General features: G+C 39.7%; 1 protein-coding gene across 3 annotated transcripts in view; it reads left to right on the plus strand.

Annotated features, from left to right (window-relative positions):
- Positions 1-23,639, plus strand: part of ARHGAP15 (Rho GTPase activating protein 15) — a 450,542-nt gene that overhangs the window by 86,997 nt on the left and 339,906 nt on the right. For all 3 annotated transcript variants that reach the window (XM_038422842.2, XM_043505082.1, XM_043505081.1), the window contains one exon: positions 2,936-3,025. In XM_038422842.2, coding sequence (XP_038278770.1) covers positions 2,936-3,025 — 90 coding nt within the window. The remainder of the gene's footprint in view (positions 1-2,935; positions 3,026-23,639) is intronic.

A 23,639-nucleotide genomic window follows, 5' to 3' on the forward strand; every position in this document is an offset into this window, starting at 1 on the left:
AGGAAACCTGACCTTTCAGGAAAAGGCTAAAAAAACTGGGCACATTTAGTCTTGAGAAAAGAAGACTAAGGGGGGACCTAATAATAGTCTTCAAGTATATTACAGTATATACAAGGATAGCGATTAGTTGTTCTCCATGTCCCTTGGTGGTAGGATAAGAAGTAATGTGCTTAATCTGCAGCAAGGAAGTGTTATGTCAGATAGTAGGAAAAACTTTCTAACTATCAGGGTAGTTAAGCTTTGGAATAGGCTTGCACGGGAGGTTGTGGAAACCCTATCTTTGGAAGATTTTAAGAACAGGTTGGATGATCTACATTTACATGGTTCTACCTCAGTGCAGGGGAGTGTACTTGATGACCTTTTTAGGTCCCTTCCAGCCCTACATATCTATGATTCTGTGATCTCACTGTCAAGGAGCTTTATCTTGATCTCATCCTAAATTTTACTTTCTTCCTTTTTTTCTTATGTTTTTCAAGATTTTCTTTCCTTCACTGGTGTTTACACCTTCCAAATATTGTTTGAGTGGGTGGTCTTTTCCTTCACCCTAGATATGTATGTATTTGCAGGCGCAGCCAATAACTTTGTGATTTTATCCAAAGAGAGGAAGCCATCAAATTTGTCTGACAAAATCTGCACCAGTTCCCCAGGGAACTGCACATGTCTATTCTGCGGGAGTGCAAACCCCACTTCTTGATAGAGCATTTTGGATGGAATCCTTGACAGGTGCTTCATAGATATTCCTGTCTCTGAGCCCCTGCTATCGATTTTACAATTGGAGTGATTGATCTTTCCCATGAATATGGTGTGTACATATATATTTCTAAAAGTTGTGCAGTACTGAATTTTGTAATTTGGACATTTTTATTAAAATATTTTGCTTGTAATAATAATTTGCCCCTCAAAATCTTCTATCTGAAGATCTCAAAATGCTTAAAAAAATTAATTAAGCTTCACAACAGCCTTGTGAAATTAAGTATCAATATTACCATTTTGCAGATGAGAAATTGAGGTTTAAGCAGGTTAAGATGCTTGTCAAAGGCTAAACAGGAAGTCTGTGGCAGAGTTAGATATGGAACCTGTTAATTTCATAGCATACACACTGAAAAATTAGATAAAATTCTGGATTCTAAAAATAAAGCAGTGTTACATTGTAACTTTCCAAAATGAGTATTTATGTTTTTAACACACAATAACCCAAAAACAGAGAAAGAGAAAACAGGTTACTCCTTATGGCAGACAAGCACAACTCAACCCACATTGCTTTTATGCTGGCTTTTGCAGAGTGACTCTGAGTGCACTGCAGAACCTCCTGCAGAGCCCCTGAGTCTGCAAGCAGAACCAGGAACCGTCCCTTCCTCACTCTTAAAGTGACAGTCCTCAATACCCCACAGAATGCACCTATTTCTTCCAGCCTAGTGCTTTAGCTGCAAGAACATCCTTCTCTTTTGACTAACATATCTTGTATTTCCCTTTTGGAAACAAGGAATAAAGACCAATTATAGGGCCTGCTATTGCCAAGGATCCTGAGACACGGAAGTGTTATGGTTTGGCAAATGATGAGTATAATTATAACTCCAGTCCTGAAAAATGCCAGGTTCCATGACTGCAAAGCTTTTCACTACAATTTGTTACTGTGCTTCTCTCAACACAGATTGATCCTTTCTTTTAGCCAATTCAAAGCAACTCTGGAAATACATGGTTTTTAGCCATTAATAACAATGTCAGAGAAATTTAGTTAGTATTTTTAGGAAGCTGAAAAGTGTGATTGTGCTGGAATTGCCATGGTGCCTGCTGCCATTTAGTTTTCTTTACAACCAATGTCACTCTTAATGTTAGAGTTGTTTAAAGTAGCAATATGGCCTAGTGGATAGAGCACTGAACTCAGGAGACCTAAGTTGTATTCCTATTTGTCTCTTCCCCTCTCATGCCTCAGTTTCCCCATCTGAAAGGGCAAAATGATACTGTCCTCCTTTGTAAAGTGCTTTGAGATCTACTGATGACAAACCTTATATAAGTAGGTTTCAGAGTAGCAGCCGTGTTAGTCTGTATTCGCAAAAAGAAAAGGAGTACTTGTGGCACCTTAGAGACTAACAAATTTATTAGAGCATAAGCTTTCGTGAGCTACAGCTCACTTCATCGGAATGCATCCGATGAAGTGAGCTGTAGCTCACGAAAGCTTATGCTCTAATAAATTTGTTAGTCTCTAAGGTGCCACAAGTACTCCTTTTCTTTTTGCTTATATAAGTAGTAGTAGTAGTAAAAATGAGGGAAAAAAAGATGAGTCAAGGTGACTATTAACATCACTCAGCTATCGCCCTGATCAAACTCCAGAAGGAACTTTATGGAACTAATTTCTTTTTAAAGTATTATTGTCCAGGATGTGTGATGGCCTGTAAGGTGCTGAGTAGCTCCTGAGAGATACTTAGTGCATCTCAAACCTGTTGACTTTGGTGGAACTCATTGATGTGGGCATCTTATGGGATTGAGACCCTGGTAGCTTGCTCAGATAAAAAGATGGCCTACTGTGGAGCTGAGGTACACATTCTTCTACAGTCTCAGTTCTTTCCAGCTGAATCAGTAAGAACTAATCTATTCTGCACAAGCATTTTTCAGGTTCAGTGGTGCAAAGTAAGCATTAAAAAAACCAGGAAATATCTAGTCATTTTTTTTCTTTTGCTTTAATTAGGAAATAGCCTAATGAATTTTTAAAATAACACACACACACACGTACACACACATGTAATTCCCACTGAGAACCCTGAAAAAGGGATATATATATTGTATTAAAGGGAGGATTAATAGGCCCTTCAGAGTGGTGCTAGCAACAATGCTCAAATTATCTGCCAGTTGAACGTGATCCACTCTCTTTTTATCTGTCAACTGTCCCCATTTCTGTACATTCAATTTATACTTTGTATTTAATTTTTATTTGCAGAAAGCAGGATATAAACCAGAATGGGTGGATTTGTGTGGTGCTCACATTGAATGGACTACAGAGAAATCTAGTAGAAAGAATGTCTTTCAGGTAAGAGAGAATTTGTTCATTCCATTCTCCCTTTGGGTATAAAGCCTTTAAGGTTAAGAACTAGGTTTTATTTCTGTGATTAAATATTTTAGTAACTACAGATTGATCTAATACAGCACTTGTTTCTTAAACAAATTTAAAACCGTAACATTTTATCCAGCCTCAGTTTACTATTTTTTCTAGGCTAAAGAGTCCTGATGATTGAATCTACTAAAAACACTTGAGAACCTGTTGATTTATTGATTAATGTTCCACATTCAATTTGTTTTTAAAACTTAGCAGGTAATTGCTTTGGGTTTAAGCCTGGAATCCTTGACCTAAAGAACTTCCATAAACAGAACTTTCTCAAATTGCTTATTTAAGCTCTGATCCAACTGAGTGTGGTTACTCTGTTTATTTTTATTGCTGCTCACGGCTGTGATGACCCAGGTTCATTCCTGAGTGGAGAGGGCTGGAAGGAGAAGAACCTGACATCCATCAGAGCCAATTCAGAAGTTTATATATTTCTCATGTGCTGATAATTTTATTGGATGAAAAACAATGTTGCTTAATTTTTTTTCATCCAATGTGCCATTTTATTGAATGGCAAGATAAATGCCTTTCAAGGATGAGAAAGGCATTATTCTAGGGTTGACATTCCAGGATCTGGATGCTAAAAAAAGGTTGTTACAACACTTCCACTATACGGACCCTGTCCAACACCAATTGAAATCAATGGATAGGCTTTTGTTGATGTCATGGGAGTTGAATCAAGCACTATAATGATATTTTTTCTATCCAAGGATTTGGAGTTTTATATAGGGCTGCAGTATCGAGGATCTAAAAATGAGAACTTTCCTTTCTTCAGCTGTTATTTGTATATTAAATTGATTTATTTTTGTAAGGCAACTAGTGTACCTCTAGTTCATACCCTGGTTTTACAGTAAGGTAAAGGTACAGTGTGAGTTTGGTAAATATGGGAGTCAGTTAATAGTAGCCTTACAAAAGAGATGACTATATATTTAGGTGGTAAGAGAGTATAAAATTGTGCTTAACAGTATTTTATTTCACCAAATTGGTCACTATCTGAAACTTAGATCTTGTCTACACACAAAAGGGACTCATACCTTTTTTGCAATGTTTTCCCATTTATGCTTCTGGAGTGGGGGAAGAACAAGCAGAGAGGTGAGCAAAGATTAGTAGAAGAAGGGAAATGTAACAAAATTATTTCAAACCTCAAAATAACGTGTGAACTTTGGGTAAAGATTTAGGTCTTATTGTCATCAAACTTATTCACCCTTCTTAGTTCTCCTATTTAGAGGTTCATTGTCCCTTCAGTCATCTCCCCTGGATCTCTGTCCTGCTCCTCATGTCATCCATGAAGAGCCGTATGTGCTAGACTTGTGCCCCACTGCATCTAGGACACAGAGGAGGGGAGGATGCATATTCAGGACATATAATTCCTGCCAGATGGAGTAAAAAATGTGCATGTCAATTAACCAGGTTGCACGTGGCATCACTAGAAGTTATTGAATTGCTTCCAAGATAGGAGCAGGTGTGGATTAGATGCTGGAGAGAAGTAAGAGTCAACACTGCTTAATATGCTGTGCCAAGACCTTTGAAGACTATATAGAAATTTAGGTCTTTACAAAGTGAAGCAGTGATACTTCCGCAGGTCCACTCCAAATCAGTGATGCTTCCATAGGTGAGTCACAATGATCTCTACTGGATTAGAATCATTTCAAAGAATGGGCCATTCTGCTTCTAACCCTGCCCTGTAGGTGAGGCCCTTTTTTAGAGCTGGCATAGTAGGCTCCATGCCATCTATCCTACAGCAACTAATGTGACAGAATATCAAATGGGGATATGACATGGCTGGCATGTGCTGAGCTCTGGATATCTTCAGCTAGTTCAAATTCCCTTACGGACTGTTGCCAGGTTGAAAGTGTTAGAGTAGTCACCAGGCAGCTTTTACTTGTAGCTGTGACTGGGGTGAGACAAAAAATCAGGGACTATAACAGTCTTCCTGAAAGGGCTCATCCCTTACCTGCCAACTGTGAGTACAACAGATAATTTGGATCCATGCTATCTAAAGAGGTAAAGGGAATATTTTTGAAAGTACCTACAGGATTTAAGACCACTGAAAGTCAATAGGACATGTGCACCTAACTCCCTTAAGTGCTTTTGCAACTATCCTCTTAAAATATGACAGTGATTTATAAAATATGAGGTTTGACAATTCTTGGTTAATCCATAGAGCATATTGGTAGAATGAACAACTCAGTTTTTCTCTCATTCTTCAGTTTTGTCTCCCTAAAAGTAATAAAATATAACTTTAGCCAAATTCTGCAAACCCTTACACATTAGCAGAGCTAATGGAGATCACTGAACTATTTGAGTATGAGTATAGGGAAGAATCAGGCTCAGTTCTCTTCTGAAACCATGAAATCATTTGTTCATAAGACCAATAACTGAGTGTGAGAGAAATCAGAGATATAAACCTAAAAGGGTGGAGCATTGTTTAGATGGATCATGGAGATATACTAGAAGTTTATGCCAGATTGCAAGAGTTATTTGGTACCAACAGTGGTGACATTTTGGGAAAGGACTGAAAGGATTGATGCTAGTTGAATGGAAACAGTAGGAAGGGGTGTAAAATGAGAGTCCAGGTAGAGATTTAAAACCAAGGAAGGTGGCTTATACTTGGATATTAAATGTGCTGGAAACACTCTTGATGTTTTATTTATTTAAAATATATAGCTATCCTTTGAATATCTACCTATTTATCATTCTGTTGGAATGGAAAGAATCCAAAAGGCTCTGCGGGAAAACTAAATCTAGGTGACTTGCACTGCTATTTGATTAGCTACATTAGCTGGCCTAACTCTGAAATTATCACAATAAATATGATTATATGTCCAAAAGCATGGCAACAAAGCATGAATTTTAATTTCATTACAAACTGAATAATAAAGCAGATTTCAGAGTAGCAGCCGTGTTAGTCTCTATCCATAAAAAGAAAAGGAGTACTTGTGGCACCTTAGAGACTAACAAATTTATTAGAGCATAAGCTTTCATGAGCTACAGCTCACTTCATCGGATGCATACAGTGGAAAATATAGTGGGGAGATTTTATATACACAGAGAACATGAAACAATGGGTGTTACCATACAGACTGAAACAAGAGTGATCAGAAAAGGTGAGCTATTACCAGCAGGAGAGCGGGGGTGGGGAGGGGAACCTTTTGTAGAGATAATCAAGGTGGGCCATTTCCAGCACTTTACAAGAACAGTAGGAGGGGAAATAAATAAAGGGAAATAGTTTTACTTTGTATAATGACACATCCACTCCCAGTCTTTATTCAAGCCTAAGTTAATTGTCTCCAGTTTGCAAATTAATTCCAATTCAGCAGTCTCTCGTTAGAGTCTGTTTTTGAAGCTTTTTGTTGAAGAATTGCCATTTTTAGGTCTGTAATCGAGTGACCAAAGAGATTGAAGTGTTCTCTGACTGGTTCATGACTACATGCCTCCAGCTTTCATCGAGACCACACCACACGGTCCATTGTCTACAGCCAAGCTCTACGATATAACCGCATTTGCTCCAACCCCTCAGACAGAGACAAACACCTACAAGATCTCTATCAAGCATTCTTACAACTACAATATCCACCTGCTGAAGTGAAGAAACAGATTGACAGAGCCAGAAGAGTACCCAGAAGTTACCTACTACAGGACAGGCCCAACAAAGAAAATAACAGAACGCCACTAGGCATCACATTCAACCCCCAACTAAATCCTCTCCATCGCATCATCAAGGATCTACAACCTATCCTGAAGGATGACCCATCACTCTGACAGATCTTGGGAGACAGGCCAGTAAACCTGAAGCAAATACTCACCAGCAGCCATACACCACATAACAAGAACAGGTTTCAGAGTAGCAGCCGTGTTAGTCTGTATTCGCAAAAAGAAAAGGAGTACTTGTGGCACCTTAGAGACTAACAAATTTATTAGAGCATAAGCTTTCGTGAGCTACAGCTCTGAGCTGTAGCTCACGAAAGCTTATGCTCTAATAAATTTGTTAGTCTCTAAGGTGCCACAATAACAAGAACACTAACCCAGGAACCTATCCTTGCAACAAAGCCCATTGCCAACTGTGTCCACATATCTATTCAGGGGACACCATCATAGGGCCTAATCACATCAGCCACACTATCAGAGGCTCATTCACCTGCGCATCTACCAATGTGATATATGCCATCATGTGCTAGCAATGCCCCTCTGTCATGTACATTGGCCAAACTGGACAGTCTCTATGTAAAAAAATCAATGGACACAAATCAGACGTCCAGAATTATAACATTCAAAAACCAATCGGAGAACACTTCAATCGCTTTGGTCACTCAATTACAGACCTAAAAGTGGCAATTCTTCAACAAAAAAACTTCAAAAACAGACTCTAACGAGAGACTGCTGAATTGGAATTAATTTGCAAACTGGATACAATTAATTTAGGCTTGAATAAAGACTGGGAGTGGATGTGTCATTACACAAAGTAAAACTATTTCCCTTTGTTTATTTCCCCTCCTACTGTTCTTGTAAAGTGCTGGAAATGGCCCACCTTGATTATCACTACAAAAGGTTCCCGCCCATCCCCGCTCTCCTGCTGGTAATAGCTCACATTTTCTGATCACTCTTGTTACAGTCTGTATGATAGGTTTCAGAGTAGCAGCCGTGTTAGTCTGTATTCGCAAAAAGAAAAGGAGAACTTGTGGCACCTTAAAGACTAACAAATTTATTTGAGCATAAGCTTTCGTGAGCTACAGCTCACTTCATCGGATGCATTACACCCATTGTTGCATGTTCTCTGTGTATATAAAATCTCCCCACTATATTTTCCACTGTATGCATCCGATGAAGTGAGCTGTAGCTTACAAAAGCTTATGCTCTAATAAATTTGTTAGTCTCTAAATTGCCAATAATAAAGCATTCATTCTTGACTAAAACAGAGCAATGTTACAGGTTTCAGAGTAGCAGCCGTGTTAGTCTGTATTCTCAAAAAGAAAAGGAGTACTTGTGGCACCTTAGAGACTAACAAATTTATTAGAGCATAAGCTTTCGTGAGCTACAGCTCACTATGAAGTGAGCTGTAGCTCACGAAAGCTTATGCTCTAATAAATTTGTTAGTCTCTAAGGTGCCACAAGTACTCCTTTTCTTTTAGAGCAATGTTAGTTTCTGTTGATGAGTTGTATCAGAACTGGCTACAGAATTCTCAGTTTGATTTACCCTGACTACTCAGTCTGAGACCAAGAATTATAGTTTACAAATAGAAAATGACTATTGAGATTTTGTGTTAAAGAAAATCGAACACCCAAAGTTACAGGAAATGTGGAATTTGAGTTCTAACTAAGAAATATACATGTCTTAGTAAATGCATGCCAACAAAGAGATGGACTATACATAATTAATTAATATGGATGGAAAAATGTCTATATTATCTGGGTGGAAAAATATATAAACCTACAGCAAATGAAATTCAGGCTGGAAGGTTTTGGGATTGGATTCTGATCTTGCACATGTTTAACTTCACTGTTTTTAATGGAGTTATTCCTTTTCTAAAGTAAGGTAAATCTGATCAGAACGAGGACTAATTAATTTAAAATGTGTGCATAATAGCCTATTTCTGTGCATTTTGAACACTTCAGTTTCATCAAATAGTGCATAGCAGTGTCCTGCAGCATGACTTACCTTTGTTTATTTTGTTGATGATATAGCATCAGTAAACAGAACTACTTTGAAGCAGTTTCCACAAAATCTGAGCAAACAGAGCAATTTGCAGTGAGATACTGTATTGTTCTCTATGGCTAACTGATGTGATGCTCTAGGTCTTCATCAAAGATGTGGTGAATAAAAGAAGATTTATGTTCAAATCACATGCTTTAAACATTTCTGCTAAGTGCTAGTTTGCTCTTTGGTATTTAGCCTGAAATTTAAAGCACCAAGGATTAAAAGGATTACAACATAATCTTAAATAATCCTAAGTGTCATTTACAGAGAGATGTTGTAATAACTAAATAAAACCATGTTACGGGATGGCAGTATTGTCAATCAGCAACTGGAACACAAAGAGTGCCTCTGTCATCCCGTCATTCTCCTTTCTCTCCTTTACATAGTTAAATTTTGCATCGGATAAGTACATCTTGATGTGAGCTATAGCTGAAGAAAATTACAAAATGATGGAATGCTTTTTAGCCTGCACTAATATGGTAACAGAGGCATTAGTAACTAAATTAGTTGAAAAACGTTCTTGATGCTCAATGTTGTGTGCTTGTGGAGAACTTTTCAGAATAGCGTTTATCCATTTCTTCTGCATCGCTCACGCTCTTCCTCCTCACATGTAAACCAAACCGCCCTTTGTGAGTTTAAAATTATGACAAGATGCTTGGGAGGAAGTTGCAGTGTTCATTTGACCTTAATATACCTGTGGTTCCACAATGCTAAGGTTTCATTAATACAAAATCCTGCAGCAATGGAATAATGAATTGTAGGGGGATTTCTTTTTGGCTGATTTAAAAAAAAAAGTCAATGTTAAAAAAGTCATTATGCAGCATATGCATGAATTAGTAAGCAGCTTCATTCCCCTAATAGCTTCATTCATTTAAGAAACACAGTCATTATTTTTTTTCATTGGTGTTTCTGTTCATTTTCCAAATTCATTTGTTTATAAAGGTTTTGTTACATAAATTAAACAGACTGATACTCAGGGTTTTGCCACAGCCTTAATGTGATATTGACTTTAATTTCAAAAGGCTTCAGCTCTGTCAGTTTACTCATATTCATAAAATTCTAACATGTGAAAGCCTAGAAAACAAGGCAAGAAATGTAGTGAATAATACTAGAAAGGTCTGTATTTTGGTTGAAAGTATAGTTGGACCTACACCTAATATAAAAGAGATTATCCTACAGCTAGTAAGCATATAACATGCCTGATTCTGATCTCAGTTACATTGGTGTAAATCCAGAGCAACTTCATTATCTTCAGTGGAGTTACTCCAGATTTACACCAAGATCAGAATCTGACCCATAAATTTTCTGTTCTCTTTTGTACAATACAGGTTCTTAAACAGCCTCATCACCATAGTATCTGAGTGTCTTCCAGTAGTGCATTAAGTGACATGACTGACATCTGTCTCATGTGGTTTGTTTTCTCTCCCTAATCCTCTCTCCAGGGCGAGAATTGTGTGCATGGTATAACATTTTGGTAGAGTTTGGGGGCTTGATTTTGTTTGTTTTAAATGTATGCACTGCTCTGTGTGTGTTTTAGAGAAGGCAGATCAAAGATTGCACTTGGAAAAGTAGATGGTCAGGTTTGTGATGATCCTTAGTTCCTTTTGGAGTTTGTTCCACAGTCCAATGGGCCCCCAAGAAAGCTCTGTCTTCTGCATTAGCTTTAGATCCACAGAAAGCTTTTGTCTGTGACACATACAGTCAGTGTACTAACTTTTGCTGGCCTTGTGTTTTATAAATAGTGGATGGATCTGGCCCTGTTTTAGATACCTTTATGTTAATTTATCCATGTGTGGAAGTTACTTTTATTTTTTGTGGGTTTAACTGACAACCCAAAGATCTGAATTTATCCAAATCCAATTTCATATCTTTAAATAATTGACTACATATATAATGGTATGACAGTGTCATTAGTTTAATAACCTGCAATTATTATCTCGAAAGTAATAGGAAATTGGACCAAAAGAAAGAGGCTTAACCAGGGACTAGCCGACAGGATTCCTGAAGTATTTTTTCCCTCCCACCCAGGAATGATATAAATAACTCCCATTGAAGTCAGTGAGAGTTACTTGTATGTTGAAATGGGAGAAGAGGGTTGCTGGATTGTATTTCCAGTTCTACCATTGACTTGCTACCTAACACTATTGGGTGAGTAACTTGGACTCGGATTTTTAAAGGTGTACATGCAAAAGTGTACACAGAACATCTATGGGATATGTGAAAACTGGGGTGGACACCTGGAAAATTATGTGCCTGTGCAAATTTCTGCTTCATGAACACATCTGCACTTTGCTTGTGCAATTTGGGTGCAAGGCAGAAGTGCATACACTGTTGTGGGGGGCTTAATCTCTGAGTGGTTTATTTTTCCATTTCTAAAATTAGTATAATACTGTATCTTACAGAGATGTGTATGTAAAACGCAGTAAGAACTTTGGATAACAGGTGCTGTATAAGTACAAATTCTTACTGATATCAGAATTAATGGCCCTGATTCTCCTCTCTTACCACTTTTACACTGGTGCAATTCCACTGACATCACTGGAGTTACTCTTGATTTATCTGAATTGAGAATTATTTATTCATCATTTCTTAATTATGTTATTATCTTTTTACATAAAGTTGCATTAAAAATAAGCCCATGCTTTCACCAGTTTTCTGCTTCACCCTTTTGATACCTGCAATTATTATACGTGTCAAAAGCAGAAAATTCAGACACACATTAAATCTCAACTTTTGCTTTAGAAATTACTGCTACAGTAGAACACTGTGTCACACAAAACCAGATGGAAGCATATGCAAGTAATGCCAGGTAGAGCTGTGTTTTCACTGCATGGATGCAGAATATTTTATCCCTGATTAACAATGAAAAGCAGGAAAGCTAGTAACTGGTTATATAGCTGGTTTTAGGAGAACTGAACACATTTGTACAAAATGTGTGTGTGTGTGTGTGTGTGTGTGTGTGTAATGCACACTGCAAACATTATAAGGTTGAAATGTCAATTCCATTCTAAGGGCTAATGCCTGTCTGAGTGAGGACCATGCTGGGAGACAGGAGAAGCACTTCCTGAACTGGGGCCTTTGGGTGTAATGTGGAGGAACCGTCGTAATGCCTTGGTGGCATATGGAGCAGGGTGTGTATGTGAGGCATTTGTTGTGCCTGCTCTCCCCTGGAAAAAGGATACCAGAGAAGTGCACAGTGAGAAGGCAAGTTCATTGCCTTTCTGCCTCAGCCAGTGGTGTGTAGACAATACAATCTGTTCCATTCATTCATAGGTGCTGGAACTAGGGGTCCTGCCGCACCCTCTGGCTTGAAATGGTTTCCATCATATACAGAGTTTACAGTTTGGTGCAATGGCTCTCAGCACCCCCACTATACAAATTGTTCCAGCCCCACTGTATCCATTACCTCCCCTGCTGATTGTGGCAGAGCTCCCTGGGGCTCCTCCTGAAGTAGCACAGGTCATTACTGCCCCCTACCTAGGACAGGTTTCAGAGTAGCAGCCGTGTTAGTCTGTATCTGCAAAAAGAAAAGGAGTACTTGTGGCACCTTAGAGACTAACAAATTTATTTAAGCATAGCTTTTGTGAGCTACAGCATCTGAAGAAGTGAGCAGTAGCTCACAAAAGCTTATGCTCAAATAAATTTGTTAGTCTCTAAGGTGCCACGAGTACTCCTTTTCTTTTTTACCTAGGACAGTGACACAAATGCCACTGACTCTTTATTTCATGAATATAAACAGCCCAACAATGCTTATTTTACCTGATTATCAGAAAGTTTTAGGAAATCAGTGAGTTTCTGGGCTGCTGAGGATCCAGTTTAGCCCTGTGTTTGCTGTGCTTACCAGAAAGGGACCATTTTGCCTAGAAGTTTGTGCATTATACATGACATGTATGACCAGTAAATGGTTTCATATTGTCCACCTTGCCCATTGGAGTACCACTACGAGAAAATAAAATAAAACTCAGGTTGCTTTTGATAGAATAGGCTCACATTCTGATAAATGGTTGATGAAATTCAATTTTGGGAGATGCAAAGTAATAAGTCTGGGGCAAGAAAATAAAAAAGGAACGGAAATATACACTCAGAGGTTCTGTGATACAAATCAGTGATCAGGATACAGGGGTACTGGTGGATAAAATTCCTGAATCTTTGCTCTCTGCTTAATAGCAGAAAAAAGAAAACAAGGCCTTGAATTGCATACATAAAAGCAATAAAGAGAAGTTGAAATTATACAGGTACTTTATAGAGACTGAGAGAGCCCCTGTGCTGTGCACAGTATTTATCATGTTATTTCAAACTGTATATGAAAAAATAGAGAAGATCTGGTAGAAAAAAGCTGGATTGAGGCCAAGACTTGAGGATTTTATATATAGAGAGAGTCTGGGAAACAAAGTCATAGAATCATAGAACTTTTCTTTCAATTTTTCTTTATCCTTTCTAAAAGAGAAGGTTCAAGGAACATCTACTTGTTCATGAGCTGGCTATGTAAGCAAATGAAGAAACAGTTGCTACAAAAGTTTAGGCAGAATTTCTTCCCTTTATCCGTCTATTGAAGTTTTTACATTTAGTATCTGAGCGTCTATCTGGATCCTGATTCTGTAGCCATGCCACATGCAGAACATAAAGAACTCTCATTGGGTTCAAGGGAGTTCTGTATGTTTCATGACTACAAAATTGGGACTGTAAAGAGCCTTTAATTCTCTGCCAGGAGTGACTTGCTTTTCTTTCCGCTAAAAAAATCTAAACCCCCAAGTTATTGATAGTACGAAACCTACACTAACAGCCACTTCCAGTAGGCAATCTCCTGTAATCATAGAATCATAGAAGATTACGGTTGGAAGAGACCTCAGGAGGTCATCTAGTCCAACCCTCTGCTTAAAGAAGGACCAACCCCAACTAAATCACCCCAGCCAGGGCTTTGTCAAGCTGGGCCTTAAAAACCTCTAAAGATGGAGATTCCACCACTTCCTTAGGTAATCCATTCCAGTGCTTCACCACCCTCCTAATGAAATAGGTTTTTTTCCCTAATATCCAACCTAGACCTCCCACACTGCAACTTGAGACCATTGCTCCTTGTTCTGTCATCTGCTACCACTGAAAACAGTCTAGCTCCATCCTCTTTGAAAACCCCCTTCAAGTAGTTGAAGGCTGCTTTCAAATCCTCCCTCACTCTTCTCTTCTGCAGACTAAGTAAGTCCAGTTCCCTCAGCCTCTCCTCATAAGTCACATGCCCCAGACCCCTAATAATTTTTGTTGCCCTCTGCTGGACTCTCCAATTTGTCTACATCCTTTCTGTAGTCGGGGGGGGGGGAGGGCAAAACTGGATACAATACTCCAGATGTGACCTCACCAGTGCCGAATAGAGGGGAATAATCATTTCCCTCAATCTGCTGGCAATGTTCCTACTAATGCAGCCCGATATGCCATTAGCCTTCTTGGCAACAAGGGCACACTATTTATTGACTCATATCCAGCTTCTCATCCATTGTAATCCCCAGGTCCTTTTCTGAAGAACTGCTGCTTAGCCAGTTAATCCCCAACATGTAACAATCAATGGGATTCTTCCGTCCTAAGTGCAGGACTCTGCATCTGTCCTTGTTGAACCTCATCAGATTTCTTTTGGCCCAATCCTCCAATTTGTCTAGGTCACTATGGATTCTATCCCTACCCTCCAGTGTATCTACCTCTCCCCCCAGCTTAGTGTCATCCATGAACTTGCTGAGCGTGAAATCCATCCCATTATCCAGATCATTTATGAAGATGTTGAACAAAACCACACTAAGTGGTCACTCTAAAATAGACCCAAGGTTTCCAGTGCAAATGCGGTAGACTTTTAGTAACAGCTTGTTGGATGGACAATCTTCTTTTTCTAGTCCACTGAAGATGGCTTTCACTGTGTCTGGAATAACTTCTTGAGAATTGCGGTTCCCACGCACTACTTTAAAAGGAGATAGATAAGGCTGTGGAGGAAGAGTATCTTGTTGGTGTGTGACGGGGTGATACTGACAGGAAAGGGTTAAAGGTTACTTGCTTCCTTCCCTTAAATTCCTTGCTGGGCCCTGTGATGGGCAAATAGCCTTTACCTCTTTCCTGGCTGTTTCACCTTGTCACAGTGGGCACAGCTGCTAACTGAAGTATGGGACAGGACTGGTGAATCTCCTGGTCTTTTTGTGTACTGAAATCTCCTATGTTTACACACCGTGGGCCAAAAACAGCCTGGCCTAAATGGCCATAGTTCCACTGAAGACCAGGAGTGGAATTCTGCTCTTATTTGTAAGGGGTATATCTGAACTCCAGTGAAGCCAGCGTGTGAATGAGAGCGGGATTTGCCTCCCTGGGCATGACCCTCCTCTGTGTTACCCCTTAGGTAATCGTTTACATGTGCGGAAAGTGCATGTAGAATGTTACAAGTGGAAATGGTGTCATTTTACACTCACTGAGCCAAATCCTCAGTTGGTGTAAGCCAACATAGCTGCATCTGGCTCACAATATAAATGAGTACATGAGGTACAGAGGCAGTGGATAATCAAGCCTCATGTTGTTGCCTGCTCTTACACTGGGGCTGAATTTGGCCCTATGTGTTTAGTAAATCCTTAAAAAGAAAAGGAGTACTTGTGGCACCTTAGAGACTAACAAATTTATTAGAGCATAAGCTTTCGTGAGCTACAGCTCACTTCATCGGAAAAATACTCCTTTTCTTTTTGTGAATACAGACTAACATGGCTGCTACTCTGAAACCTAGTAAATCCTTGCTACTCACAAATGAAAATCTAGTCAAAGGTTGCTGTGAAGAATGATTTGATTGATTTAAGAAAAGTAACTTTAACCAGACAATAGACATTTAATTTCAGTTGTCTGAAATGATGATAATAATAAAAAAAATTGTTTTAAAGTAGTCCTTTTAATTGACCCCATGTAGGTAGGGATGTAACTTCTAATATGTCTCTATCTGCAAGGGGGGTGAGTATAAATACACATGTGCTTCTCAAGATATTATGTGACTCACTTAGCTTTTGACAGCTACACTGCAGCTTTCATAACTGCAGATGTTATTTGTCCATCAGAAAGAAAAACATTTATTTTGAGCCACGGGCATTTTCTGTGTTGCAAAAATAAAATGTAACATCAGTTAATGCTTAATGTGCATGTGAAGTAATTTTGGTGGAGCAGAACTGCTGAAGAACGTACAGGCCCAAATAGATGGTTGCAGAGTAGGAAAAGCAATAGCAGCATTGATTTTCACTATATACTGTGAAAGAGCAATCTCAGCTAGTCAGCCGTAACCAACTTTATGAATGCAAAGCTGTTTATTTTACTTTACTTTTTGGCTGAATTCATTTTGGTTTATTCATATCTAAAGAAGTAACTATTGTTTTATAATTTAAATGTGAAATGGAAGTGGACTACACAATGTTACTGCATTATTCATAAAACACATTGCTGCCATCTGGTGGACAGTATGTGTATCAACACTGGCTTTCTCTGGTTTGATTTTATTGTTGCTAGGTTAACAGTTAAAAAGTGGAATGCTTTCCAAGAGCGGGGTTTTGTATGGTATTGTTGTTTCAGTGAAACAATTTACAGAGACATAACATAATTTCACCTGATCTTGTACTTTCTTTGATATTTTTGGGTAATCTTGCATGGATTAGACTCTCAACTGATCTTTGAATGGGAGAGAGGTTTTTTTAAAAGGGAATGTTTTACAGGTGTAACAAATAGTAGTCATTTGCAACTGATATTTGAAGCAAGTTTTAAAATTCTTACCAAGGAAATAGTTTTTTACCAGTCCTGCTCTTTCAAGCTGATTATTAAATGAGGTAATGTTTGATTTAGAAGGAAATATTGCTATTATAAACCTATAATCACTAGTTTATACATGCAGCAATATTTTTATATTTTAAAACAGTGAATGACTATAGAGCATCTGATCAACTGTAGTGAAAGTGGGTGGATACTTTGTAGTTGTAAATAACTTTTACAGGATGATGTCTTGGTTAAAGCACAGGGTGAGAATATTCTGCATGTGACCTTGGAAAAGTCACCGAAACTCCCTAGGATCTGGCCCTGCTTCAGTTTGTCCAGCTGTGAAGTGGGGATATTATTAATATTTTTTCAGCCTCAGAGGGAACTTGTGAGACTTGATTCAGTGTTGTTTTTACAGCATTTTGAGATCAGTAGGTAAAAGGCACTGCAGAAGTGGAAAGTGTGTATATATTTCTGCGGGCAGGCTTTGGTATGTCATTTAAATGCTTTGGGATCCTTCTGAACAAAAGCTGCTAAATTAATGTAAGGTCATGATAAAAAAATTAATATATATTTAAATATATAAATTATATATTATAATATAATATATTATATTACATTTATATATTTGTTTTTATATGTACCCAAACATTGCACATTTCTTTAATGTATCAAACTTATGCAAAGCAGAGACATGAATCGCAAATGAACTCACTCAGAGATAATCAAATCTGACTTGTTTACATGTTTGGAGCTGGTATTTCTGTATTCAGCCACTACATTTTCTAAAAACTTGGCTAAGTCACTTTACTCCATTTTTCTGTTTCTCTTTAATGAGTGAGGCAGATATTTTGATTTTGACTGTGCAAGCAGAGCCTTGGCTCTCCTCTCTTTGAAAGACAGCACCTCACATTTGCACACAAATGTGTGCCAGATTATGGTAGAGAATCACATATTTCTGTGTGAGTGGTTTACATAGAAAAAATCCTGTTGGGGAAAGACAGTCCTGATAGTTGTTTCAAAGGGATGCATGGGGCAGTAGAGGGCAATTTGGTTTTAACAGAGTCACACAAGTAATACCCTCCATACCTCTTAGAAAATGTACCTCTCCATTTCATGTAGAGGAGTAGTTTTCAATTGTGATTCATAGACCACTAGTGGTGTGATAATGCAGTAACTGTAGTCAGCAGAAGTGCTTGAGCTAGCATCTCACTTGGTATAAAACAAGCTGGAGCTGCCAGTGAGACACTTTCCATATGGGGTCCTCAATTATGGAGCCAACTCCCTGAGTTTCTTGATCTCAAAGATGCACTTCAAAACCATCACATTTTCCTTGGTTGTTGGGGGTAAAGGGGACTTCTTATAGGCTTGGATTTCTGTGTAAAGCTGAACCACACAGGGGCATCAGCAGCAGGGATCAAAGCTGGGACTTCTGGAGCTAAAGGTATGAGCCTCTACTGCATGAACTAAAAGACATGTGTCTCTTAGCCAAGGCTGTAGTAGGTTCAACAATCTCTAGCTGGTCTAGCCACCACTAGAGGGGGACAGAGTGCCACATCAAGCCAGCCTGGGTTACATGTGGATGGGGATATTGATTGAGTTTGGATTCTATTTCTTGTCTGTTATTTTTCTATTTTGGAGTGAACAGCAGTTGTTTTAACTTTCTGATGTGGTTGTATTTTTAACTGATGACATAGAGGGCTAGAACCCAAAGTAGGAGCCTTTTGATATATATTATACAATGAAATAAAAAAAATTAAATAAAATAAATTATAATTTTAACTTATTGATTAAAAAAGAAACAGGAGCTGTAAGAAAACTGCTGGTACAAGGACACTGTGTTAAATGCAGTGTGGACACAGGAGTAGATGTTTTTATTTTGATGCAAATTAGAAGGAAACATGAGCAGACCTTTTCCTTCACAAATTATTCCAAAGAAGGGATATGCCCTCCCTCCTCCTTCTCCTACCTCATCTCACAAAAAGTGCAGTATACATTAACATCTCTTTAATTTAGTTAACACCGTAAAAATGTTTACAAAAGTGTGAAGTTGCCATGATATACATATGCAACAACAACTTAAATTATTAGGTGATTTTATCACTGTGGCTCCCATTCCTCTGAATCAGCCTATCCCTTGTCTGACCTTTTTATTCTTCAACCCCAATCCTGCAAACTTAACTTTATTTACAGATTCATACTTAATTTCTAGTATGTATGTAGTGTCACAGAGGTCATAGCCTGCAGGTTTATGACTTAGATTGGCAGTTCTTCAGGACAGGGACCATACATTTTTTTATACATACAGGAGGCAGCTAGCCAATTTTTAGATTCTATGCAATAAGAGACAATAATCCTCTTTCTTGCTATCTGTATAAATTTACCATGAGGTGGAGATGGAGCTTAAATATTCTAGGGAGCATGTAATCTAAGAGAGGCAGTGTTGGAAGTGACTTAATATTGCATAGCTCCTTGAAGAGCAGAGAAATGTTTAACTTGCCACTTGAATGATCAGAAATAACCTATTTTGCCACAGACTTTGTGTCAGAGCTGCCGGAAGGCCGGTAGAGACAGGAGCAGGTGCAGACTGGAATAGGTGCTCACTAGCATGTAAACAGTCATGGCTGGAGCACCTATTGAGTTCTGGTAGTGGCTGGGTGCAAGCCCTCCTGTGTCTAAAAGCCCCTCCACCAGCAATGTGGAGGAGCTATTGAGCCTAGAGTTCAAATGAGATTGGGGGACAACAAATGGAAAAAAAATCAGGAACCAGTATGAGGGTTACAGGGGCATAAATAGGGAACCAGAGGAGGACACTGATCAGCCCTAAAACCCCGGACAGCACCCATTGCTCCTCAAATATCTCTAGGGAGACATAGGCCAGAGGAACTCTGCCTGGATGTTTTACTGGAGGGAGGAACGGAAATAGGCCTCACAGTCACAGAGAACCTCCCAGTCCAGCATCCTCCTCCTGGTATTTGGCCAGTGCCAGGAGGAGATTGACAAGGAGGTCTCGTGACTTTGTGGGATCATGGATAGGGTGCATAAACCAGGAGGTGTGGAGAAAAGTGCAGCAGAAGCTTAGGAGAAGGTTCTGAAGGAGCCAGAGAAGGGGCCTTGTATAGTGTGGAGCCTATTGCTCAAGATAAATGTGTGTCAGGGTCTCCTTCATGCTGTAAAAAGGGCAGGTGTGGGGGATGAGGGTGAACCAGGCCAGGTACATGCTTGTGCTCATGGCTCCATGAAGGAGCCATCAACTGATATCTCTGGCGGGCCGTGAGACCAAAGTGGAGTACACACTGGCCCACCAGAATTCCTTACCCTCCTCAGATGGCAGAAGGTCCTGCTCCTTGGTGTGAGGGTGGGACACAAGTGTGAGGAAATGAAAAGTATGGCGCATGAGCATGTACCGATATGTCCTTGGCACAGTTCAGAAACGAACTGGCTGCAGGTTATTCAGCTTTCTCAGGTTATGCAGCAGAAAGGGAGAGGGAGAGGTCATGTGGCAGGGCTGATGAAAAGGTCCAGAGGGGCGGAGTGAGGGGCAAGCAGGAAGCACCCTCCTGTAGCACCCACTCAAGGAAGGCCCGACAGCAGGCAGTAAGGCTGCCCTCACCTCCTGCAGTACATGCCGGTAAGTATAAAGGGTGAAAAGCCCCATGCACCGGCCAAGTGCCAGAGGATCCATCCAGTTCCCCCAGTCATAGTCCAGGAGATCTCCGATTCTGGGGGTTCCTGCCAGGACCAGTTTCTGGAGCACTAAGGGGCATTCTGCCACCTGCACACCAAGTTGAGGATTGTGAAGCAGGGGCGCCACGAGGAGATCTGCCTCTTCTGTGGCCACCACGAACCTGGTTTCCAAAACCGCTTCCAGGTCTGGCGAAGGTCCTGGCAGGCATGGCTGGAGAAGGAGCAATGGCAGTCTGTTGAAATTATTGGCAATGGGAATGTTCCCAGCCAGGTAGTGACACTGAACAGACTGGAGAGACTGCTTCCCTTAGGAGACCTTGGTCCTCTCCTGTGGATTGTCCAAACCCTGGTGGTATGGTGTGGGGCATATCACAAGACCTGCCAATAATTGCCTCTGATGACTCATTAGAGTCTCTGGCTCATGGATGATTCATCAGGCTTAAGCAGGCTCAGGCTCAGAGGTAACTCAGGCTGAGACAGGCTCAGAGGTGACTCATCATACTTCAGGGCTCCCAACTCAAATAAACAAATACAATACTCATGCCTTGGCCACTCTTAATACATTAAAAGGGTATGAATAACTTGCACAAATTCATCTGATATTCTCTAGTAGATTGTATTGTTTAAGAACAATGCCATAGTTCATGGTTGGTAGGCTAAGAGGAGCAATGAAGCAAGTATCCTGGAACATCCCAGAGAGGTGTGCAACTGTCTAATTTAGCACTGTGTATTACTGTGTATTAAATCAATTAAGAGTGTGTTTATATTGTAACTTGCTTTTGTTTCATTTTGCATTGAAGTATCCTCTTCTGTGCATAGTCCACATTTGCATTCCTGTGTGTTGTGCAGCTATGTGTGGTAGGCAGTAGAGGGTATATCCTCAGCTAGTGTAATGTGACTTAACTCCATTAAGTGAGTTGAGCTATTTTGATTTACACCAGCTGAAGATTTGTCCCACTAGTCTATTTATATATTGTGCAGCACATATGCTTCTCAGAAAAAGTGCCTTATAGTGTATCTAGGTTGATTAAAGGCAGAGAAGAGTTTTTTAGTGTAAATGAATATGTAGAAAAATATATACTTTATTCAGAAAAATATTTCCCAGTCTTTCCGGGTGAGGCACAGACTACAGGCCAGGTTCAGCGCTGAGAGTCGTGAGAAGTGTAGGGACATGACAAAGTTGATATTGAGTCACCTTTGTGCATCACAGATTCTGGGGTGTTCTTGGTGTGGCCATTGTACAGCAGCCTCCTCACATTTATCAAGGGCTGCTCAGAATTACCAGAGTGCTCTGTTCACTCCCCCTCCCATTTGGGGTTTGCCCCTCCTGGTATTTGCTTTGGTCCTGGCCTGGAATGCCCTCACTCTAAGGGTCTACATAGCAGCTGGGAGCCTGCTTTCCAGTGCACATAGGCAGACATACGCTAGTTCTGCTCAAGGGGGTACAGATGGTGTCTCAGGCTAGCCACCTGAGTTCCAGCTTGCATGACACCCTGGGTCCAAGGTTCGGTGGCTAGCTCAAGCCTCTCCCCATGCTGCTGCAGACACACTGCTGTTTTTAGCATACAGCTCGAGCATAGTTAGCACATGTCTGTCTACCCATTGGGGAACATGGCTCCCTAGGGGCAGTGTAGGACAACATATACCAGCCTAGGTACCCCTACCCTAGGAGTGTTCCTCATTTTACTCCCTTTATGGCCCGTGTACAGCTGGAATGGCAGAAAGGGGCTGCAGTGAAGTCGGAAGTTTGTCCCTGCATTTTTAAAATGATTTGGGATCATATTTTCAAAGACTGTAATCACAAGCTGAAGTTACAGGATATTGTGTAGTGCTAACAGAATCAACAGCTAATGTCCAAGAAAGAGGTGTAGCAATTCTGCAGTATGAATCTTATCAATGTTTCCATGCACATGGGTTGGAGTTTTGTCTTGACTCACAAGATGTCAATTCTCAGTTCTGATTTTTCTGTTTTCAGATGAGTTGGCTTGTGTGGAAATAAGGCTGTTGAACAATAGCCCCAGCAATCCAAGCCACTATTACCTCCTACTTATAAAAAATCTGTAGTGTATGTTACTGGCATTTGAAAAATTCACACCTTCTGAGAAAAGGCAGGAAAATTTTGTCAAACAGTTAAACTGATGGGAATTCCCAGGTTTGAAAAAACAAGTCCTCTGTTGGGAAAAGGATGACAGTAAGGTTTATATAAGGATGTGAGTGGGAGTAAAGAAAAGACTGTACTTTTGACCTTGTGTAGTCCGTTCTGTTCTCCTTTCCCCTTGGTTTTTGGAAACAAATATGGTACTTAGCATGAAGTTGCAAACTAAGGAATAAGAGTTAATAAGTTGCATGTATTGGACCATAACATAGGATGGACATTAGGCTTTATTGGTTGGAGAAGAAACCATGGAGGAAGATGGTAAAATAGAATGTAAACAAACAGGGATATGAACAGGGAAGAGAGTGAGGAATTGTGTGCAGGTCATAGAAAGAATGCAATGAAATAATAGTGGATCAAAGGGATAGAAGCCAATTTTTTCAACTATAAGGATAATAACTTAGTTGCAGTAAGGGAAAGGATCAGAGAAGAGGGTCAGAATTATCAGAGATGGGAAAGGGGAACAGAGAGAAAGGAAGGTAAGAGATTTTTTTAAAGCTCAATCTTCCCATCTCTTGATATTTTGAGATTCTTTTATAATTACTACTACTACTACTACTACTACTACTACTATTATTATTATTACTACTATTCTCTTGAGCACATGCTCTCTTCCTCCTCCCCCCCAGTACTTTTCCACTTACAGAGATTTGAGGGAGTAGTACTGTCTCAGCGGTTCTCTTAGATGCTAATTTCCCACTGCAGAAAGTGGCATTGCCAGGATTCTTCAGGGGTCTCTGACAGTTATCCTTAGAATCTCTAAGAGGAGTCGGAAAAGATTTGCATACTCCCCACATAAGGCCAGATTCTGACCTCCTTGTCATGCTCAGTAGTATGTAAATGAGCAAATAATACCACTGAAATTAATGAAACTTCTTGCAGAATAAGATGCTATTCATTATCTCAAAGTATCAGAATTGGGCCCTAGTTTTCACTACAGCTTTTTCAAGATGCTGCTTTTTCCATTCAAATGAGGTTTTGTTCCTACCTGGATCTTTCATTCTAATCTTGCCTGACTCTACTCTTTCTCCATTTTTCATTACTCTGTACTTTACACTTTTGTATTTTAATAACTTTTTTTAAAAACCCATTTTCTCTTGTTTGCCATGTGACGACAACATGTCCTGATGGAAAGATAATAATGCCCAAGGAGATTTTCTTTTATGAATTCTGCTAGTGTTACTTTCACATGCACAAATATATCATCTTGATTTCTAGCTGTGGGACATTTCATTGCTCTTGTATGTCTTGCTAGGAGA

The sequence above is a fragment of the Dermochelys coriacea genome, chromosome 11 (assembly GCF_009764565.3).
Source record: "Dermochelys coriacea isolate rDerCor1 chromosome 11, rDerCor1.pri.v4, whole genome shotgun sequence".
Lineage (NCBI taxonomy): Eukaryota > Metazoa > Chordata > Testudines > Dermochelyidae > Dermochelys > Dermochelys coriacea.